A 25,010-nucleotide genomic window follows, 5' to 3' on the forward strand; every position below is an offset into this window, starting at 1 on the left:
GCGCACATGCACCGTGCAAAAACAAAGCATACCTGGTCCTTGTTTATTTCATGTTTACTAATGTTTAATGAAGTATTACGTTAATACATTTGGAACGTAATGCATTTAAAATGAATCATTTGACTCATCATAATATGCAATGAGTAATCCAAAAGTAATCAAGAGTAATCTAAATTACGTTACTGATTATCATTTTAGTTGTGCCATTTGATAATTGTACCGGAATATATTTTAGAATTAATCATCTCAGCACTGGCAATAAGTAATCCAAAGGTAGTCAGATTAGAGTATTTAATTAGTGTAATCTGAAAAATGTAATTACTGACTAGTTTTTATTTTAGTAATCATTTGTAATCAGTACCAGATTACATTTCAGAAGTTCTTCCCGACACTGTATATAGCTGTTAGAGTGATTAATCGCTCATATATTATAATAGGTACATTTTATAATGTACTTTCATTGTGATTACAATTATTTACAAGAATATACAGATAATTTCTTTTTTATCAGTCATTATGATTTATTAAGGTGATATAATACATTACTAAGTTAACACCTTCGTAAAACGTACAGGCTTAATAGAAAGAGTTAGGCCTACCACTAGGTGAATTATTATTATTATTATTTTACACACATTGAATTAGCAGGCCTGCAACGCATAGCACATTTCTATATTAAGCCTAGGAAATGTTCAGCCTTCACTACAAGGTGAATAATTTAATTTAATTAATAATTTAATTTGACCAATTGTCACACATTATACATACATTTCTGCATATACATGGTGAAATTATTTATTTTTCACATATCCCAGCTAAGCTGGGGTCAGAGTGCAGGGTCAGCCATGATACGGCGCCCCTGGAGCAGATAGGTTCAAGGGCCTTGCTCAAGGGCCCAACAGTGGTGTCTTGGTGGTGTTGGGGCTTGAACCCACGACCTTCTGATCAGTAACCCAGAGCCTTAACCGCTGAGCCACCACTGCCCTACCCAGTGATTAACAGTGCAAAGTGAATGAAGATATGTGAAATGATACGTATTGCATAAACCCTTAAGAATATAGTTTGAGTAGTACTGAGTATTTTCTGAAATGTTTCTTATTACAGATTAAGAGTTAACAGTATATAATACTCCAATCCCAATTATAACCAACTAATGCAACGTGTAAGACCCTCCCATGTGCCATGAGGAAGTTTAACTCCAGATGCACAGAGTCAGATGTTCCTCTGTGAAGTGAACTGAAGGCTGCTGCTTTTCACCTGGTTTTCCTTTAGGAATCCACGAGTTTTAATCAAAGTAGAAAACAAGTGGACTAACAGATACCCTACGGACCCTCAATTTCTCTCTGGTTCTCGGGTTGCAGCCAGCAGGCATTAGAGGAGGCATCCTCACCTCAACTGATTTTCCATCGTGAATCCATTCTAATGGAGAGAGAGACAAAGTTTGCCTTTTGAGTACAGCCATTCAATTTGGTTTAAATTTTTCTTTTACAACTTTTGCTTTGTCACAGGAGTTCGGGTCTGCATGAACTCCGCATGTTTCAGGTGGAATGCTCGCATCTGGAAAACTTTAGAACATTTTGCACACTGTGGAGGAACTACAGAGGAAGGAGCTTTCATAGCAAGAAGTTTGTGCTTCAGCACTGTATTTGACTCTGCGTTATTGTCATGAGACTGATGTGAACGTTTGGCTCGGAACGGAACGTTGTACATCAGTTTTACCACAATGAAGGGTAAGCTGCTGCACAAATGTGTGCTTTATAATTGTCTTCTGTTGACACTTTGTTGATAGGCTACCATGCATTTGTATCTATCCATCGAATCGAATCCATCCACGCGTTTCCAAATTTAGTTTTTGTTTTCTTTTTTTTTCTTTTTTCTTGTTTTTCCCTTGTGAGTGAAATGTGTAACATACATCCAGCGCATGAAACATCTGGTTGCGATTAAACTGCTCGTAGTATCTAAGGGGCCGTTCAGAACGAAAACGTTTGCAGAACAGAACGCACTTTCTTTTTTTACATGGCTCAGCTTCCAAAAACCTGAGAAACGAAAAAAGGGCGCAGACGACCACAAAACACGTTGGGTGTGAACGACCCTTAATGTTGGTCGAATGTTTGGCTGCTGCCGAATGCTGCCAGAAGACAGATGAATAAAATGATCCATACACACAACAGTGTGTTGCTGACCCGGCTATTGTGGGATGTTCACTGACATTGCTTTATTTACCTTTAAAAATGAAAAGGTGTATTGAAACATCTGAAAGAATGTGACAAATGTGTAGATGCAGTTTTTGTGAGGTTTGAACAAAATGTTTGCATTCTCATAGTCTAAAAGTGCAAGTCAAACAACGTTTTAAAACCCTTTTAAATGTGTAATGTGCCCTTAATTCTAAGGTTGGTGTGCAGAAGTGGAAAATAAGGAGTCAGGGTTATATAATTAAAATGAAAAGGTCCGCTGTATTGTCAGAGGCTATTGAAACTTCTGAGGTGTTCTAAGAGCCAATATTTGTTCTTTCTTCTTTCAGTAAAATTACCCAAGAGAAGTAATAAGTGTGACACGGAGAGTCATTTACAGTAATAGCCCTCATAATCGAAGCACAAAAATGTGACGTGAAGTTATGTCAAAAATGTGACTTGAAGAGCATCTGGCCATTGAACATGTAAAATAATAATGCTGCCATCTAGTGGAAAAAACTATTAACTGATCAAAGTAATATGATTATGCATGCAGGCTGTCATTCTTTTCTAAACATAAACATTTAAACTGATATTCTAAAACTGACATTTAAAATGTAAATTTTAACTAATTCAAAACAGCAACAAACAATTTTCCTGAGGGTTGTCTGGATGTAGGCCAAACTTTAAATAAACGTGAAATCTGTTTTGGTTCATCTTTTGGATAGATAAATGCTTGTTTTAATGTATCCATAAAATAATTTATTATCAGCATTCGGGGGGGGGGGTTGAAGCAATTTCCAAACAAACCACTTCTGAATGTGTATCTAACAAGGAAGTTGTTCACTACTTGTCACTATGTTTATGGAAAACATTTACAGTTTGCTCGAGCGATGCCTGGATTTAGACCAAACCTTTTGGTTCATCTTTTGGTTAGATAAATGTTTATTTGTCCATTCAATAATTTAATGAATGAACATATTAGAGATTAATAAACAGAGCAAAAGGCACACCAAAATAACCTAATAAGCCCATTTAGACCACACACAGAGAAATGCTGTTTTTCTAAGTTAGGGGTCACCCTAGGTCTTCCATGATACTCCTCCATGCATACAATTCTGAACCTTAAAGTTTTATTTCAAGCAATATTTCACTTCAGATTTCATGGTTTTGTGAAAATGTTGTTTTTTGTGTGTGTGGGAGTTTTGTTCTTTAGCTTTTCCCAGAGATGTTGTTATTTTCAGGAAAAAGACTGAAATAGCCAACAGCATCAGTCGACATTTCTTTGTCCTGCACAGCCTGTTTTCCACTCTGAGGTTTCTTGTGTATATCTGTCCAGTTGGATGGTTGGACCTGAGGTCACTCTCTGTGGGGTTCCTTAATGCCCTGTTCCTCTGATTTGGTGTCAGCAGAAGGGGAGTGGGCTTCAACTACAGAAACATGTGTTCTTTCTTTATTTTCTCTGGCCTTGGACAGTGACACATAAAACCGCCTGAAGTCACCCCTCTCCTTTCCCATGAGCATGGAAGCCACATGATAGAGCTCGAAGTACTCCCAGGCAGGAAGAGGAAGTAGAGGAAATATCGTTAAGTTAAAAGGTTAGTTCACCCCAAAATGAACATTCTCTCATCATTTACTCACCCTCATGCCATCCCAGATGTGTATGACTTTATTCTGCAGAACACAAACAAAGATTTTAAGAAGAATATCTCAGCTCTGTAGGTCCATACAATGCAAGTAAATAGTGATCAGACCTTTGAAGCTCCAGAAGTCACATAAAGGACACATAAAAATTAACCCATACATTTTCAGTGGTTAAATCCATATCTTAGGAAGCGAAAACATAGATCTGTTTCTCACCCACAACTATGATAAAGTCGTTTTTACTATAAATCTCCACTTTCACAAGATTTATGGTAAGACAAAAAGGACTTTAATATTAATGTTTCTCACCCACACCCATCCTATCACTTCAGAAGATATGGATTAAAACATAATAGTCTTATGGATTACTTTTATGTAGCCTTTTTTCTGAGCTTCAAAGGTCTGGTCACCATGCACTTGGACCAACAGAGCTGAGATATTCTTCTAAAAATCCTTGTTTGTGTTCTGCAGAAGAAAGAAAGTCATACACATCTGGGATGGCATGAGGGTGAGTAAGTGGTGCGATTAATTTTTATTTTTGGGTGAACTATCCCTTTAACCAGCAAATGGGCCATCCTGGCCAATGTTAATTCAGAGGTATCTGTGCTTAATATTGTTAGATGCAAGCATTCTCTTGCATCTTCTACATGTGTCTTTCAGAACTGTAAAGAATATTGTATTTTATCAGTGCTGAATATATTTGGGCATCCTTTGATTATCAGGCATACAGAGATTACTATTCTAATATCAGTGTCATTTGTCATTTTTTCAGACGACTTCAATGATGAAGAGGAAGTGCAGTCTTTTGGCTACAAAAGATTTGGTAAGTGGATTGCAGTGCCTGATGACTTTGGAGTCTGTCCATGGCTGATAGAGATGTTAATACACACAACAATCTTTATTCTTCCACATATATCAGATTTAAATTGTTTTCAGTGTTTGAAAGACAGATCAGATCTGATCTACCTTATAATCAGGAAAGCTGATTATAAGTAATATGAGGTCATGTCCTGGCATCTACAGCAGTTGTATTTTTCCTTTAAACATGTGCTATTATCATTAGCCCAGCAGAGGGATGTTTTAGTGAACAGGTCGGGGTGAATATGTGCTGTGGTTTTTGATCTTGCTGTTTTGAGTTTGATCATGCTTAATTTGGAAAATGTTTGAATTATATATTTTGTCTTTTGTCTACAGTCAAATGAAACAAAATTCAAAGCTAATTTCTGACAAGATTTGATTACAAAGATTTTTTATATTTTTCTGAAACATTCAACCTGAATACTCTGTAAATAGACATTTTCGAAAGACTATGAAGAAAGCTTTCTGTACACAGTATAACTATATAGACTTGTATGAGTGCATTTTTACTAGTAACACAATGTTGTACCAAATATTACTGACTAGACTTAGACACCATGGTGACTGGCTGTATTACAAAAATGTGGAGGCATTGTATGCTGAGGGAATACATGTTAGTCAGGATGTATGTTTGTGTTAATCGTCTGCTCTATATCAAACCTTCTTCTTTCTAAGAAGTGCCTTCAGTGTTTAATTTAGCCACTGCGACTTCTCAGAGAGCCCCCAACAACAAATTACATTAACTGTTTATTATGGTAGTCTATTACCTATGCATTAAGGCATTTGTAAATCTTTGGTGGTCTGGAAATTGGTTTCAGGTTTCTGGTTGAGCCACCACCATCCAACTAGCAGTTAATAAAGCACCATGAGTTATTCCCCAGTTTGACTTAGATTTAATTTATACTATCTATTTATGCAAGCCTAACAAGAGTAATAATGTGCAGCTTGACCACTGAGGCAGAGGAATGAGTTGATAAAGAGCATGAACATAAAGAGTAGCTCCTAAAAGTGGTTGGACTTAAGCCAACAGTTCATTTTTTAACACAATAGAAGAATAGTACTAGGCGAATCTGTCATGCACCTCATATGGTTTAAATACTCTAGTGGAGTGTTAACGCATTTGTGCTTTGTTGCCAAACCTAGTAAGTTGATTTGCTGTGTACCACATTGACAGCACCATAACCGAAATGGAACCTCAGATGTAACTAATTTGAGATGCTCTTTATAGGCACCTACACAATAAACTCACAAGAAAACTCTGAGACCAGATGAGACTGTTGCTAGCAATTAGCCGGAAAAGTTTAATTAAAACAGAAATCCTTCGCTTCCTAGAAACATTTCAGTACTGAATTAAAAAAGTAATAAAAGGCATTCCTCTCAGATCCTTCCACCTAGTTGGATTAAAACTTCCAACATGGTCGCATAGCTCATCTTTATTGAGCTATGCGCTAAGCATTGAGGAATTATCTTATTCATAGAGGCAGCACATTTAACTGCGTACAGCCGAATATGACAGCCTTCATGTTGGGGCACATTTTTTATGTTTTCTTTTGTTAGTTTTTTGGAGGGAGAGCCACACTGTAACAATATTTTGTCAGATCAACTGTGCTTCATGTGGTAACAATTAAATTGTCTGGTAAAAAATTGTATATCCTTGTTTAACCCCGTGACATGCATTGATGTTGTATTGGCTTTGCTATACGCAAAGCATAATTTAATTTAATTTAAACCAAATTATCTCAGTTCAGGACACTCTAGGATGTCAGTAATGGGTTAAAATTGATGCACAGAGTAATGTGACAAAAACAACATGGCGCCGACCACAGCAGAGTTTGTCTTTGGGAAGAATGCCAACAAAACTACATCTGATAAGAAACCTAATTACGTTTTTACATTTAAACCTGTTTGAGTCAAAAGATTATAGTCTCTAGATTCATCAGTTTTTAAAATTTGAGTGATTTTATTACGAAATGCCATGCTGCTAAACACAGTGTACACTATAGTGGACAATAGCACTAGTTTTTCATTAGAAATCCTATATTTACAATTTTTTATTTTTTTAAGAGGCTTCATATGGAGTTAGGAGGCATGTCAAACTGTTCTGAGGCCAGTGCAAACAGACAGCACACTGGAGGTTAAGTCATTCACTAAATAGGTAGCAAGGGAGCATCCTATAGCTTTCCTATGAAGATCCAAATTGAATCCAAACTTCCTATCTAAAGTTCAGTTTCAGGCTGAAGATGATTTTTGAACCACTCAACATGTTTGGTAGACATAGATGTAATCAGCACTTAGATTCAGAATTTATAATGTATAATTTAATTTTAACATGGTTGGCAGTGATTGGACGATGCTGGCCATTACTTGCATCAGAATTAATTATGCAAATTTCTGATTGGTAAAATGCTTCAGCACTGATTATAACCTGTTTGTTTGATAGTGCAAAGAAAGAACATTACGATTTTTCTGCCAAAGTAGATCAAAACATTGTAATCTAAAAGTAAAATTAAATCAGTTAACTAGTATTTGAATAGTTTTTTATTTGTGCTTTTCCCAATTCACATTGTTACAAAGCAGCTTGACAGAAAATCAGCTGTAATGACTGTAACGTCTCAAAAATATAAATTAATAACACTCCTAGAAATATGATAAATAACAATAATAAAATAAATCTTACTTTCCATAGCTTGGTGTTTGGTTTTACTTATATTTAACTTAGTCCTGCCATCCAAAAATGTGGACATACATTTGTAGGAAAACTATTTTCTCTAAAAACCCTGCAATAGTGAATGCAGGGTAACTCTTCACAGTACTTAAAGGTGCAGTGTGTAATTTTGTGTTATAAGCAGCACCAAACAAAATTATAATTGGTTTTGTTTAGAAAACCTGTTTTACATCAGTCTTTATTTTTGCTATTCTGTTTGGTGCCGCTAGTTTTCAGTAAATACGCCACATTGACAGGGTTTGAAATGCTTGTGTCCCTCAGAGACAATGTCTTGATGAGTAGCTGATTTATTTCCTTTGCCCATTTGGGGGAAAGTATGCAAGTTAATTTGCTTGGCTTGATGGCTGTGAGGTGGTTGTAGTGAAAGTGGATAGATGAGGTGAAGAATTTGGCAGAAAGTAACAGCTGTGTCAGCACTGGAGTGTGGGGCTGGTGGGTTGCAAGGTCCACCAAGGAGTGTCTGCCCTCTCAGTGGGTACATTGCATCCCAACACACCCCTTTTTGCAGAGCTAGTGCAGTTATGGACAGAAAGGCATGGAAACTATTCGAGCCCCTTCTGTCTGTGGCGTAACCAAATAATCAAAGCTGTCTGTTTGAGTTTTATTTGAACACATTTTCACTATTAAGTTCAACATGTTCTCCTTCCCTCCAAATATGAAGGCTCTGTCAGATATTTGGCAAAAGTTACTTTTTATCCAATAGAATAGAATTCTTGTTACTATTTTAGCCATCGACATGGATATATGTTTTTTTCAGATTTTTTTCTCTGCCACCCAGACAGAGCACTGGATGAGGAAGGAAGGAAAAGTACAAAATACAGAAATAAACTATTTAAGTTCATTTTGAAGAGAAATTGACAAAACTGCAATAACAAAAAAATCTGACTGTAAAATACCTGTGCTGTTTTGTAGTGGAGATGCATTCGATATGGCAAATGTATGAGACATACAAAGTGGCTTTCATTTGGCTCAAGTTTATTATTACTGAAGAATGTTTTCAGAGTACTTGCTTAATGCACCCCTAGGGTCTTCATGCAACTGTGTGCTTTAATGCTGGTTTGAAATATGACATGCTTGTGTTTTCAATATGTGTGCATATACAAGGATGATGGAGGTGGAAGGAGAATAACATTTGTCTGTCATCCAGCCCGCAGGGTCTGCAAGATAAGCTGTCAGGTGGTCTGCAGGATTTTATCCTTATCTCAAGCTTTCTGCAACCTAGATTAGGAGAATAGTACACAGATCTCCAACAGATCTGAAAGTTGCCTCTGCACAAATCACTAGTTCCCAGCTGGGGGTTCATGGCATGGGTCGTAAGGTCTCTGGAGGGGGTATAAGTAGGCAATGGCTTGGGTCAGCACTGGGCCAGGAATTTGAGTCCCTAAAACTACCTTTGCTGAAGCTCTCAGTGTAGACCCTTTAGAGATAGTAACAAATGTAGCCACACAAATCTGAGCTGGCTTTGCTCATAACAATTCTTTCTACAACAAAGTAGTTGACATAGTGACAAAGAAGATTTAGATGCCATGTCAAGAGTAAACTTGCTTGTTTATGTTGAATTGGCTTGTTGTTGAAGTTCCTCCAGACAATTGACCAGATCCATGCTCCTCAGAAGTCGAGCCTGTGGATGAAAGGAAACAGATCTGGGGTGGTGGTCTCCTTGCGTAAAATAGGAATGCTACCAAACTCTCCCTCTGAACTCTTGACAAATAGATGTAAATTCAGCTTCTACAGGCCATCTGTTGGGATCTACCATGATTTTTTCCTATGTGAAGAGAACAGTGAGACTTAACCCTCCTGTGATGTTCAGGTCATTTTTGGCCACTGTGAAAAACGAATCTTAGTCTTGCATTTGGTTCAAAATGATTTTGGATTATCCATAACATTGAATAAATGAATAAGTAAATACAAATAAATAAAAATGTTATTATAATTAATACAATATCAGGTTTAATTGTGGTTACTAGGGCATTGCCAACCCACTCTTATGGTGAAATCGTCAGGATTCGTACGACGTCTCTAAATGAAATATTACAGTAAAAGCTTGTCTTCTGTGTGAAAAACAAACCAATGGCCAGCGTTGAGTAAGTTACTCATTGCAATACATTGCAAATTACTAATTAGTTCTCTAAACATGCAATAAAATGACATTTCTTATTACTTAATTAAAAAGTAATCACATTACTAATTATTTTACTTTGAAGTTACTTTCTAATTCACTTTTCTTAGAAATTGTTTTTGGTTTTCCGCTCAAATTTAGAATGGCTATATTTCGTTCTCATTCATTGTCACACTCTTCAGCTTTTAAAGAATCGCTAACAAACGTTAATTTTTATTAAATGTTTTATATATATATATATATATATATATATATATACTTTAGCGCAAATAAATTAATTTAATTACTTTAACTCAGTAACTGTAATTTGATTACAAGAATTTTAAATGTGTAACACAAATTTTTGACTAAAATGTAATTAGATTACAGTAACTAGTTACTTTGTAATCAGATGTACCCAATACTGCCAATGGCAATGTTCTTGTGTATGACCAAAAGGGAGTTCCTATATATTCACTGTAATCTACCAGGCCTTTTTAACCTGAACTGAATGGTTATTTGGAAATTTCTTAAAGGGTTAAATAGATATTTTTTACACCCACAAGATGTTCCAAACCTGTATGACTTTCTTTCTTCCATAGAAGAGAAAGGCAGATGTTAGGTAGAGTGTTAGCCTCAGTCACCATATATTTTCACTGGAAACTTTTTCCATACAATGAGAGTGAATGGTGGCTGAGCCTTCTGCTTAATGTCTCCTTTTTTGTTCAATGGGTTTAGAACAACATAAGGGTGAGTCAGTGATGACACAATTTAAATTTGGGGGTGAACTATCCATTTAAATGTGGGTCTGTTCTTCATAGGTTAAGACAGTGGCCTTTTGGGATGTGTTTGCCCACAAACAGCACCCCTGTAACAAGCTGTCATATGAGATGGTGTCACAATTAAATGATGGATTGAGCTGGGGCCTTTGCTGCTCCACAGGGTCTGGCATTCATTCAAAACAAAACAAAAAAAAAACACATGTCTGTGATGGAGACCAACTCTTTCTTTCTGCATTACCAATAAAAGACAGAGCCCAAGTGCTGCACTGTGTCTGATATATTAATGAAAGTCTTTTGGCTCACAAGTCAGCCAAAATCAGCTCTCTGCTTCCTGACCTGAAAAAAAAGAGGGAGAGTGAAAGAAAGATGTGTATTTTCTTTCGCTCGACTTGGAGTCAGAGTACTACTTACTGGCAATCCCTTTTACACAACTGGCCAAGACAGAGGCACAGTGCCTTTGTTTCTAAGACTTTGATTACTTTAGCTGTCAAGGGGACAGCCACACAGTATTATTCGTGATCGTGTTTCATTTTTTACTTTTTTTTTATATAGTTTAACCCAGATAAGAGCACATAAATTATACTGACTTGGATTAGTTTCAACTAGTATTGTAATGTGTTTGGTGGTACAGCTTGAGCAGTTTGTGAACAGTTCATCTTTAGCAATCACCTACTTGAGCTCGCTTTTGTGAAAATGTTATGACAGTTGACATTTAGACAGTAATTACCAAAGGAACATCTAGTTTAATTGGATATGGCTCCAATGAGTATTGCAAAATAATACAACAAAACATCCATAACATTTTTGTAGGTTTTTTCTTTGAACAAAATGAGTGTTTACGTTTTCCCTTGTGGGAAGAGTGGTACATTTTTTCCTAGTGTTTGCAGCACTTTGTTCTGTTACGTTTTAAGCATGTCTGGCATGGCGGTTTATTAAAGAGCTCAGTGGCTTTATTGGCTGTGTGAAGTGATGAAGCTTGTGAGCACTCTTGGGTGACTGGCTTATATCAGGCTAGGCGTAGTTGCTGCGGTAACGGACAGCCTTCCACTGTGATGATTGTTGATTGCTGAGTCAGGATCCAGGCTTTGCGGTTTGCCACCCACTAGCATGAAACTTTCCCATTCCAAACCCCCCAACATACACTCTTCTTTAACCAGCTCACATAACTGTACTTCTGCTAGAACATACTATGCTCAATCAAAAGGGTAAAGGGATTGTTCACCCAAAAATCTAAATTGTGGGACTAGGGCTGGGCAGAATGGCAGTATATATCAAGGCAACGTAATAAAGTGTCAACTGGTAGAGTTTTTGCAATGCCGTGGATGATGCGGTATGTAAAAATACATGTGTGCACTTTACATGCACGTGAGGCTTTGAGTGAGATGGACGAAGAAACTTGGAGAAAGATAAACAAACAGAAAAAGTAAATTTCTAAAACAAATAATGCTGGGGAGGAACTTGTAATTAAAAGAGGTATGACATCCGTGGTGTGTACATGGTTTGGTTTTATAAAAGCTGACATACGTCTTTTTCTCACAGTCTTGGATGAGAATGCTCTCTCGATTGCGTGTTCACACATACAGCGTGTGAGCAGAAATTGAAGACACATTAAAGGGATAGTTCACCCACAAATTACAAAATTCTCTCATCATTAGTTTACCCTCATGCCATTCCAGATGTGTGTGACTTTCTTTCTTCTGTAGAACACAAACAAAAGTTTTTAGAAGAATATCTCAGCTCTGTAGGTCCATGCAATGCAAGTGAATGGTGACCAAAATCTTGAAGCACAAAAAAGCACATAAAAGGCCCGCATACAGGTAATCCATATGACTCCAGTGGTTTTTATCCATGTCTTATGAAGTGATCCAATTGGTTTTGGGTGAAAACAGACCAAAATGTAACTCCTTTTTCACTTTAAATCTTTATCAGCAGTCTACTTGGTGATCATTATTTCAGCGATCGCTTCAGAGAATATGGATAAAATCAGTTAAGTCTTATGGATTAACTTTATTTGCTTTTAGGAGCTTCAAAATGTTGGTACCCATTCACTTATAATTTATATGTACCAACAGAGCTGAAATATTCTTCTAAAAATCACAGTTTGTGTTAAGCAGAAGAAAGAACATGATGAGAGAATATTATTTTTGGGTTAACTAACCATTTAAGGTGGTGAAAATAAAAACTATTACTATTACTTTTACTTAATAAAATCTATTACTATTGCTGATGCCGTCAAGCTTTCTTAGCTGCTGTTCAGCCACAAACACGGAGACAGAGTAAATTTACCTCAGGAATTATAAAATAGCATCTTTGTGAACCTTGCAAACCTACTGTATAGTCCCCAAAAGGTTTCCTCTACCCAATAAAATTAAAAATATGTGATGGAGGGATTTACCTCTGAATCAAAGAGAATGCTTACATGTTAAACATATTCATGTTTCTTATTCATGCTTAATTTTTTGGGCTGGATTGAAAAGCAATGCAAAGTAGATATAACAGATAACTAATTATCAAAAATTTATATTTTTATTTTGAAGTTTTTTTATTGCAATGGACATGGCAGGTCTATTACATCAGATATCGATTTTTAAATAAAAAATTATAACATTACTATGGAGTTACTTTCCATAAAATTGTGTATAGCATACTGCATACATATAGCGTCATCGTCCAAAAATGTCAAGAATAAATGGTTGCTTATATTGCCCACCCCTATATTTAACACAAAAAGTGACAGTTGCCAAGCTCCAGAAAACAAAAACACAAAAAATTATCATAAAAATGTATCATAAAAAATATGACTTATGCACCATATTCCAAGTCTTTTGAAGATATACGATAGGTTTGAATGAGGAATGGACACAAATTTAAGTCATTATTCACTATTTAACTTACCCTACCAAGGAGATAGTGCCTTGCCTGTGGCTGCGTTTGCATCCAATACTTTTGGTCTATTCCTCAAACAAACATTTTATGGCTTCAGGAGACTTGCGTTAGTGTGCACAAGACAAGTCATGTTGATCATTGTTATGTTGATTTAATGGTGTTTTTTTACCCCATTTTTTGAAGTTTGACAGCTTGTTAATATGAGCTATTGTTGTATAGCAAGAGCTTTGTAACAGTTTTCAAATTTTGTGTTCCACTTGGTTTGAACAAGAGGGAGGTCAGTGAATAATGACAGACATTTTGTTTTAGTGTAAACTATTCCTTTAATAACAGGATAAAATGTTTCACAATTTTATAAATTGCTTAATGGTTATGTTATGTTTGGTTCCGTTTGAGTTTGGATGGAAGAGTTGTTGACTTTACTCTGAATTGTGTCATTATATCCATGAAGGATCATTGTTTAGTGCTGTATTTGACTGTATTCAAGGGTCTCTTTTGCCTTTTTGCTGCCAAACATGTTCTTTGGCAAACCCCTTGACAAAATGAGATCATGCCTCTAAGACTGAAGTTGAAAGAAATGTCACCCCAGAACTGTGCCTGCAATAAACAGGAAATCATGCAGAAACTTTCAGTTGACATCAGAATCATATTGTAAATCAGCTTATAAAATAACTTTGCGCTGTGGTCACCCTCTCATCATTCAAGATTATTTTTAAGTTTTATTGAGGCAACATTTTCATAACAATTAAATTATGATTCAAGCATCTCCAAGGAGAAGTATTGCATTTATATGACTTGATTCCAAACCCTAAAAATATTCTGCACTAGCTTAGAGGGTCTTTCTCCCCCTCTGTGTGTCATGAAAGTTTAGGGCCAGATTCCAGAGCATTACAATGTTCTGAATGAGGGGCTGTTTTGAATCTCCATGGGTACATCTACATTAGATGACATCACATTACTGTCAAGAGCAATGAGCCGTACTGAAAATCAGTGCAGGCAACAGACCCAGTGCTGTACTCTCCTCTCAGTTGCTTATAAAACCATGACCATAAAAGATTGAAAGCAAACTTTTTTTATTTTATAATATGAGTTCTATCACTGAGGTCATTATTATGAGTCCCTCTAGACTCTCTTTAAAGTACGTAAATGTTTTAGCCCTGAGGCTGTTATGTAGAGTTGCGTTTCAAATTGCCTGTGTTGCATACTTGCAACTTACTTCCTACTGCACTGTACTGTATATATATATATATATATATATATATACTGTATATTGCATACTATATAAAAATTCAATAAATTGATATACAATTCAAAATTGGTTGCTCAACACCAATGTCATGGGTTTGATTTCCAGAGAGCTCACATTCTAAAAACATCTACATAAATATATGATATATTATACTGTATTTCATTAATTAATGCACATACAGCATTCTTTAAAACTTCTAGATGAGCTTGAACCTGCTATATTCCCATTAGAAACTGTGGCAGGGCGGAGGGCGGGGCCGGGTCGTGATCATATACACCCGGTCCCGTATTAGGCTAATCAAGCCTCCAAGGTTTAAAGGTCGACTGCAGAGTATCGTGCGGGAGAGAGAGATCGTTTACGGACATGTCCGTCGTGTGTGTTTATGTGGTCTTTTGAGTTTATCATTAAAACTATTATTTATATTGAAAAGCCGGTTCTCGCCTCCTCCTTTCCATTGATCCCTTTACAGAAACATTTCACATTCTTCTATTGTTTTTGGCGATTCACATTCTTTATGCATATTGATACCTACTGGGCTGGGAGGAGAATTTGTAGTGAAAAATTACTTTTATTTATCTGTCTCACCTATCATGTTTCTTCTGAAGACATGGATTTAACAACTGGAGTCTTGTGGATTATTTTTATGCTGCCTTTATATTCTGTATTTTTTTGGAGCTGCAAATTTTTGGTACCCATTCACTTGCATTGTGAGGACCTACAGAGCTGAGATATTTTTCTAAATATATTTGTTTGTGTTCAGCAGATGAAAGAAAGTCATACACATCCGGGATGGCATGAGGGTGAGTAAATGATGAGAGAATTTTCATTTTTGGGTGAACTATCCCTTTAACTCGCATTGCTTTCACCATGTTTTCAATAAAGAGGATGCTGAAATTGAATGATGACATCAGTAATGTGTTAAACAGTTAAACTCTCGTGCCACATGTCTGTAGATCAGATTCAGATCTAGGACCTAGCTTCAAGGCTTTGGTTCTAGAACCACATGAAGGCCAGTGGCAGACCAATTCTGATTAATTTTGCATATCTGAATGTTAATTTGAATCTATTAAAAGAACACATGGAATCCAATCTAACCACCCCTGCTACATACACCATCTTACAGTACCACAGCTTGATGGTCTAGACTGTTTTATTCTGATTGGATGGTGCTCTAACTGGTCGACGAGTTTAGCTACACTGTTCATCAGAAGCTGGCAAGTTAAAAAGCTGGCAAGTCATCAACTTGTGTATTTGTGTATTTTAAATTCACTTGACATGGTATTGACACCCAAGTGAACACTATCCACTTTGCGGGCAGTGTGGGCGGAACTTACGGTTAAGCGTGAACAATTGTTATGTTATGTACTAACGCAGCATTAAAAATTACAGAAACTGGAAAACAAATTATTATAGCGAGGCGATATTATTCCTCCTCACCTATCTGTTAATGATTATGGATTTCAGGATGATGGCCAAATATCACAAATAGAAGCATTTTAGTTATTTTGTTGAGTCTTTATCCATCAATGGAAGAACCTGAGCAGAGTCAAGTCAAGTCAGTTTTATTTGTATAGCGCCTTTCACAACACACATCGTTTCAAAGCAGCTTTACAGAATATCAGCATTAACAGACGATAAAACTGTAATGTCTATAAAGTCGATTAATCATCATTGTGTAATTTAGATAAAATACGTTTTTTAATAGTGTTTAAAAATAATTAAATGATAATTGTATTAATAACCCCAGTGAGCAAGCTGTAGGCGACTGTGGCAAGGAACACAAAACTCAATAAGATGTAGATTAATGGAGAAAAATAACCTTGGGAGAAACCAGACTCAATGTGGGGGCCAGTTCCCCTCTGGCTAACATTATGAATGTAATGTAAATATTAATAATGTATAGGTAAAATCATGGTTTAAAATTATTAAACTAAGTGTTAAGGGTCAGTGATTAAACATCGATTGTGTTTGAACTGTAAGATTAATGACCAATGTCTTTGAAGTCCATCTTGATTAATTGCAGAAGTTCACATAGATGCAATTGTCCTTGTTAATTGGCTGATGAAGGCTTTTGTTGGCAATAGTTAGTCTAAGCATTTCATTTCAAGATCATAGTCCATAAATAGACCGAGGTGATGCAGGTTGGAGTTGGCATCATTTCATCCTCTGAAGTCCATCATAATAGATTGAAGTGGCACCGGCTGCATTTAGTCATCATCATTCTGCGACATGTAGCAGTGGAGTCCAACATGAAGCAGGAATGGTGCTGGATCCAGCCGGTTCTGGTGACCTCAGGATAGGAGTCCCGAGTTTGAGACAGGGAAACAAATAAAAAGATGTAAGCGTAGATGCCATTTAATTTATTGCAGAGTTAGAGATCATGCTCAATGTTTCTAACCTGGGTTGTGACTAACCTGAAAAGCTATGTGGCCTATTAAAATCAAGTGAAGTGTTTTTTATTGTCGTTCAACCATATACAGTTAGTACACTACACAGCGAAACAAGACAACATTCCTCCAGGACCATGGTGCTACATAAAAACAAACACAGAACCACATGAGACTACACAGACTAAATCAAATTTCTACATAAAGGGACAGTGCACATTTGTAATCGAGTAGTGCAAAAAGATGACACTTTCTAAAATGCTAAATGTCAAGTGAAGTGTTTTTATTGTCGTTCAACCATATGCAGTTAGTACACTACACAGCGAAACAAGACAACATTCCTCCAGGACCATGGTGCTACATAAAAACAAACACAGAACCACATGAGACTACACAGACTAAATCAAATTTCTACATAAAGGGACAGTGCACATTTGTAATCGAGTAGTGCAAAAAGATGACACTTTCTAAAATGCTAAATGTAAACATAACATACTATGAAATAGTGTTCTATGGACATAGCAGTTATTGAGGTAGCAGCCAGGTATAAAGTGACAAATTAATTAAAGTGCAACTCTGGGCATGTGCAAAAGTTGGATGGTGTACAGGTGTGTGTGTGTGTGTGTGTGTGTGTGTCAGTCCAGTCTCTGAGTATTGAGGAGTCTAATTGCTTGGGGGAAGAAGCTGTTACACAGTCTGGCCGTGAGGGCCCGAATGCTTTGGTACCTCTTGCCAGACGGCAGGAGGGTGAAGAGTTTGTGTGAGGGGTGTGTGGGGTCATCCACAATGCTGGTTGCTTTGCTTATGCAGCGTTTTATGTAAATGTCTTTGATGGAGGGAAGATAGACCCCTATGTTCTTCTCAGCTATTCTCACTATCCTCTGCAGGGCTTTACGGTCCGAAACGGTGCAAGTTCCAAACCAGGCAGTGATGCAGCTGCTCAGGATGCTCTCAATAGTCCCTCTATAGAATGTAGTGAGGATGGGGGGTGGGAGATGTGCTTTTCTCAGCCTTCGAAGAAAGTAGAGACGCTGCTGGGCTTTCTTTGTAATAGAGCTGGTGTTGAGGGACCAGGTGAGGTTCTTCGGCAGGTGAACACCAAGGAATCTGGTGCTCTTGACAATCTCCACAGAGGAGCCGTCGATGTTCAGCAGACAGTGTTCACTATGTGCTCTCCTGAAGTCAACAACCATCTCTTTTGTTTTGTCCACATTCAGAGACAGGTTGTGGGCTCTACACCAGTCCGTTAGCTGCTGCACCTCCTCTCTGTATGCTGACCTGTCGTTCTTGCTGATGAGACCCACCACGGTCATGTCATTGGTGAACTTAACAATGTGGTTCGAGCTGTGCATTGCTGCACAGTCACGAGTCAGCAGAGTGAACAGCAGTGGACTGAGCACACAGCCCTGGGGAGGACTGAGCACACAGCCCAGGACTGACTGAGGTCTCCCAGTCAGGAAGTCCAGGATCCAGTTGCAGAGGGAGGTGTCCAGGCCCAGCAGGTTCAGTGCATCTGGAAGGGAGGCAACTTTGTCACAGGCAACTGATGTCCTGTAGTTTGTGATGGCCTGGATGCCCTGCCACATGCACCGCGTGAAGGCGGAGTCTGGGGTCCTCAGCAGCGCACGCACCTCCGCAGTCACCCACTGCTTCTGGTTGGTGCATGTGGTGATGGTCTTGGAGAAAGTGACATCATCAATGCACTTGCTGATGTAGCTGATCACTGATGCTGTGTATTCCTCCAAGTTGGTAGAGTCGCCATATGTTGTAGCCTCCCTGAACATGTGCCAGTCAGTACACTCAAAACAGTCCTGAAGAGCAGAGATGGCTCCTGCTGGCCAGGTTTTCACCTGCTTCTGGAGCGGTTTTGTGCATCTGACGAGCGGTCTGTATGCTGGAATTAGCATAACAGAGATGTGGTCTGAGTAGCCGAGGTGGGGGCGGGGCTCCGCCCGGTACGCGCCTGGGATGTTTGTGTAAACAAAATCAAGCGTGTTTGCCCCTCTCGTTGCAAAGTCCACATACTGATGGAATTTAGGGAGCACTGTCTTGAGATTCGCATGGTTAAAATCTCATGGCGACAATAAACAGTCCGTCAGGGTGCACGTTCTGCAGTTCGCTAATAGCCCAATACAGTTCACAGAGCGCTTCCTTAACATTAGCGCTGGGGGGAATGTAAACTCTGGTTATTATGACTGTGATGAATTCCCGTGGTAAATAAAAAGGTCTGCATCTAACAGTCACAAGCTCCAACAGCGATGAACAGTAGCTAGAGACTAGCACAGAGTTCTTGCACCATTCCGCGTTGATGTAAACACACAAGCCATCACCACGAGTCTTACCGCACATTGCTACATTTCTGTCGGCATGAAACGAGGCGAGCCCATCTAGCTGAATGGCGGTGTCCGGAACTCTGTCGCTGAGCCACGTCTCCGTGAAAACAAAGACGCAGCAGTCTCTAAACTCACGCTGCAAAGTCTGGTGGAGTCGGTTTTAGTTCAGTTTATTGTCCAGGGAGCAAACATTTAAGAGCAGGATAGATGGGAGAGCCGGCCAGCTAGGGTTTGTTTTTAGCCTAACATGGACCCCCCGCCCTCTTCCGCTTCCTCGCACACCCCTTACAACGTCCTCTCCCCCGGTCACTGGAATCAGACGACGCCGAGGACTGGAGGCCTGGTCTCTGCAGCAAGCAGTGGTTGCGTATCTTCTCCTGCAGATCATCATGCAGCTTGGTTGTTGCATGACATTTATATATTTAGTAGTGTCTGGCGATATTAAACACGAACACCGGTTGCTCCTATGTCCGTGTGCTGTAAAAGTCGGGCTAACTAATAAAAATAGCTGCCATCTTGGATCTAGAAACACATCTGTGAAGTTTGACATGTTTTAAGAACTGTAGATAATTATGTTTATTTTAAAGCATATATTGAGACTAGTCAGAACCTGAAGAGTTTGTTGTAACGAGATTATGTCCTTACTGAAGATACAGAGGAGGTCCAGACAGCAGGATGCTTGTGCATTGCAAGACTCAGGCAATGATACTGTCATGCTGCCGTTTTTTGGATAAAATACAATTATTTTACAGGAGATGAATGTGCATTAAGCTCATTGTACACAGAAGTTCAATGTTGTCTGCAAAGCAAATATAAAACAGTATGTATTATTAAAAGCACTGTACAAATACATTTAATTGATATTGAATTAACACCCACAATGTTTTCCAAATAACCATTCTGCAAAGACATTCAAAAGAAAGGGAATTGCAGGCAGGAAAAATGCAGGAAAGAGGAAAATCATAAAAACATTAATTTAAAACATGAAATAACATCTCACTACTGTACTTGTATCATCTAATAATTATGGTCTTTCACTGTATAATTTATCCATTTAGCATCACAGCATGAAAACTGTTGAAAGCATCGTCACTTCAGGATAGAAAAACTGTTCCTTTTTATAGTCAAGTAATAATGCCATTTCAAAACACATGAAGCATTCAAAAAGGCCAGTGTTGAATAGAAATGTACAAACTCTCAAAATGTCTAATTAACATTCAGCACATGGATACACCCCTGTTAGCATAATAATGCTAACATTTATTTAATTAATTGCGCTCCTTTTCAGAATCAGAATGAGCTTTATTGCCAAGTGTTCTTACGTACACAATTAATTTATTTTGGTGATAAGAGAAACAAGTGCACACAGAACATTACAGCGAGAATATAAAACAAGGTAAGAGTATAAATAGACACAAATAATAGGACATATAACAGAATGGTGTATGTACATGTGCAAGGTAGGGGTACAGTTATTGAATTAAATATGTGAATTTACATATGTACATGAGATATATATTTACATTATTGCACTATGGGGGAGTCCTGAGGCAGTTTAATTGTTCATGTGGTAAATGGCCTGAGGGTAAAAACTGTTCTTGTGCCTGGTTCTCTTGCCGCTGAATGCTCTGTAGTGCCGGCCAGAGGGCAACAGTTCAAAGAGGGAGTGGACGGGGCCTGGGTAGCTCAGTACGTAAAGGCGCTGACTACCACACCTGGAGTTGCAAGTTCGAATCCAGCGTGTGCTGAGTGACTCCAGTCAGGCTTCCTAAGCAACTAGTTGGCCTGGTTGCTAGGGTGGGTAGAGTCATGTTGGTTTAGCCTCCTCGTGGTTACTATAACATGGCTCTCGCTCTCGGTGGGGCATGGTGAGTGTGCGTGAATGCCGCGGAGGATAGCGCGAGTCTCCACATGCACTAGGTCTCCACATTTATGCGCTCAACAAGCCACATGATAAGATGCGCGGATTGACTGTCTCAGACATGGAGGCAACTGAGATTCATCCTCCACCACCCGGATGGAGGGGAGATACTACGCCACCATGAGGACCTAGAGCGCATTGGGAATGGGGCGTGCCAAATTGGGGAGTAAAAAAAAGGAGGGAGTGGTCAGGGTGTGTGGGGTCCAGAGTGATTCAACCTGCATGTTTCCTCACTCTGGAGATGTACAGGTCTTGGAGGGTGGGCAGGAGGTTTACCAGTAATCCTCTCAGCAGTCCTGACTGTTCATTGTAGTTTCCTTCTGTCTGATTTGGTGGCTGAACCAAACCATACATTTATAGATGTACATAGGACAGACTCTATGATGGCCTAATAGAAATGTGTCAGCAGCTCCTGTGGCAGGTTGAACTTCCTCAGCTGGTGAAGGAAGTTTCTGGACGTCTATCGTAGCTGGACCGTAACGAGGATAATATAAGTAATCCCTGCTGTTGACTTCTTGCCAATAAAGTGAAAAGAGCACACAAACAATCTATTACAAGCTTTTTCAAACAGATGTTCCTAAGTCAATCCTTCTGTAGGCAGCCGATGGAAGAAGCAGCATCTGTGACTGGAACGCTTGGCTTTGCGAGTGGTTTCTGATTATAACATTGCTGTTTTTAGATACAAATTTAGTTTTGCTTTATTATTAGGATAACCATTAGCTGCACACCTTTTCCAGGGAATTTTAAAGACATCTTACATCATTTAAAAAGAATCTAACTGCTTGACATGCAAGCAAGCAGAGACCATCTACAAACAAAATGCCAACCAATTGCTCTTCCACTAGCCAACCAGAAATTCCGCCCACGAAATACATAGGAATTGCTGAGAATATTGTGGATATCATCTACTGTAGATACTAGAAAATGACTACATTGCCACAACACACAGATCCAACCTAATCACTTGCAAGTAACATTACAGACAGTCATTCTAGAAGACTGGTTTGAAAAGCATTTTTTTCTGTGGTCCAAATAGCATTTGAAAAAATCACATTCACATTGCTCACAAAAAACTATCAAATTCTGCCCTCTTTTGCACTATGTATTGTGAATGTAGACTCTTGCCCCATATGCTTGTGAGTGTAGGGGCTACAAAGGAAGTATCTATCTCTTTTTAATTTCCACTATACTAACCTATTCTGTAGGAAGAGAATACCCGAGTGGGTGAATGCTAGGACTTTGCAGTTACTTTACATAATGCTACTGCATTTCAAGGAAAGGAACGTCTGTTTTTCAACTCAAAGTTGAGTAACAAAGCTGCTTTGCATTTGTATTGAGCAATGCTAAAACAACAAAATAAATCACAGATATTGCATTGGAATAAGACTAAGCTGAGCATGTGTGACCTCACTCATGTTCGTGTCAGAAAAAGTGGCAGAATTCTGCATATACCAAATCCAAAAATGTCTACTTTGCTATGTTTTTATGGAATTTTTAGATGTCTCAATAAATCATCAATTTTGATAAAAGCATCAAGACAGATGTTGTATTACTATGAAGTCTACCATTTATTATTTTTGACTTCATGAGTTAGTTTCAGGTTGTGAGGCTCAGGTTAAGTTTTAACCAATACTGCTAAACCATTAAGAAAAAATAGCAGGAGAATAAAGGATTTAAAGCACTATTTGTGCAATAGAGCAATATCAAGAGCAGAATCTCTCTTTGAGCTCATTAGCCAGAGGCTCCTGGCTTTGGATTTTGATTTCCTGTCTCAGATTCTAAGTGGGATCTGCCTGTCTGGCTGGCTGTGAATTATCTTTGTTTTTGTCTCGTCACATTTTCCATACATCCTTTTTATGATTTCCTCTTTAGGTTGTGCTTTTTTTGACAGTGCTTTTCTACAGTAATTCAATACAGATGAGTATTACAGGTCCAGGCATAATCATCTATAAGCTTGCCCACAGATTTAAAGGGATAGTTCACCCAAAATGAAAATTCAGTCATCATTTACTTACTTGGAACAACATGATGGCAAGTAAATGATGAAATAATGAAATGTCTGGTTGTAACAATCACGAGGTATCAGGGGCAGATTATGACTTGCAAGGGTCCTGGGGGAAGTGGCCATACCTATACCCTATTTCCTTCAAAGACTTTTCCCTCCACTGTGAGAACTTTGGAGGGCTGAAAGGTATTGGGCTCAAAAATATGCAGGTATAATAATTAATTATATAAAACAAAACGCAGTTCGACAGCACCTTTCACACAAAGAATAAAGCTTAATCCTATAAATCTTAACACTTGAAATAAAATCATAAATAAATATTTTTTTACCTTGAAGATGTGATTTTTTTTTTTTTATTTATTCATTTTTTTTTTTTTTTTATAATATTTTATACATCAGGCTGTATAGGTCATTATGCTCCTGAGACCCTGCAATTCATTTTGTTATAGAACTTTTGTTATTTAAGTTTCTGTTAGCCCATACTTGTCACAGTAGTAAATCTTGTATCTTAAGAGCAACTTCTTTTAATTGGTCTATAGAAATGTATGACATTAAAATTAAGCAGTCAAATACAATGTAAATACAATTTATTTTCTTTCAAAAAAACAACTATTTTCAAACTCTATTTGGAGGTTTAAAAAAGCTAAATTGAAATTCTGTCTCAATTGTATTTTATTAGAAACAGGGAGCTAAAAGGACCCTCAGACACAGGGTCCTATTGAAGGGGCCCTGTATAGGCTGTGGGGGACCCATTCAAGCGTTTATAAACAGTTGTTTTCAAAGTTGATGGGCCGCACACATTGAAGCCCGCCCCTGGGCACTGGCTCCATTAGCCGTTTGCATACTTCAACTATGCTAGATCTATGTCATCCCATTCCTTCAGAGTCTTACAAGATTTCTAAAAGTGCACATGGCCTTGATCACATAAGGAAATAATTGGAGCTAAAAAAATAAATAAATAAAAAAGCCCACACGTGTCCCTGTGACAGTGCATTGTCTTACGAAAGAGTTTATTGATTCTCTCTAAAGTCCAGAGAGGATTAATTCCCATTTCTGCCATTTTTGTTCCAGATGTCATAACAGTTTGAACCAAAAATGTTACAAAGACGTTCTTTGAATTGCTTGGCATTGATTTGATTTAATTAAAAGTAAGCAAACAAACAAGGACCCTTAAATATAAACAATTGGTCTTAGCACAACTAAAAGTGAGCAGCAATAATCTACAGAAGATTTATGACCAGCGTATTATCCACATCAAACCATGATTACAGGTGTAGTTTTCAATGTAGATTTGATCTCATGACTCCAGTTAGCAATGTACTGAATCTACATAATTTACTTCCGTCATGTTTTTCAAAACCAAAAGGAGAAGTTTTCCTGGACATCTGGTCCCCACAATGTAGTATAAACATATACACACACACACACACACACACACTCCAGAGATACAGTGCTTGCAAAACAAGTAATTTATGTTCAATACTAGCTCCAAAAGCACTTCAATGAGCCATTATCTATTACACTCTTTTCAGAGATATTTTTTAGGTAAGTAACGCAAATCACAAAAACATAAAGCATTTAGTTACTGCAGGATTGCCCTTTTATCCTGTTATTAATTTTCACGACGAGCATATATCTCTGTTGAGTTCATTTGTCACCCAACACTCGCACTATGGTAGAGAGGAGCAAGAGAGACTCAGCGCATGTAAAAAAAGAGACTGAGAGCAAGCACAAGCTGTTATCAACACGCACGTGCAGACTGACCCCGCACTCATGTTATATAAAGTGGCTTATGATCAGATATATATCCGTTTGCCATTTATTTTCCTCTATAATGGTTCAGCAGTTTATCAATACTGAGGTTTACCGTAAATGCTCTTGAAAATTGATACAAAAAAATGTATACACATTCACTAATTTTATGTGATGACAACATCACACAGGCCACAAA

The 25,010-nt window shown here is 38.0% G+C and overlaps 1 protein-coding gene across 1 annotated transcript in view; it reads left to right on the forward strand.

Moving 5' to 3' along the window:
• Positions 1-1,211: 1,211 nt before the first annotated feature.
• Positions 1,212-25,010, forward strand: part of LOC127648698 (collectin-12-like) — a 75,224-nt gene continuing 51,425 nt past the window's right edge. The window contains 2 exon segments of the mRNA XM_052133420.1: positions 1,212-1,730; positions 4,588-4,638. Coding sequence (XP_051989380.1) covers positions 1,724-1,730; positions 4,588-4,638 — 58 coding nt within the window. The 5' untranslated portion in view covers positions 1,212-1,723.

The sequence above is a fragment of the Xyrauchen texanus genome, chromosome 9 (assembly GCF_025860055.1).
Source record: "Xyrauchen texanus isolate HMW12.3.18 chromosome 9, RBS_HiC_50CHRs, whole genome shotgun sequence".
Lineage (NCBI taxonomy): Eukaryota > Metazoa > Chordata > Actinopteri > Cypriniformes > Catostomidae > Xyrauchen > Xyrauchen texanus.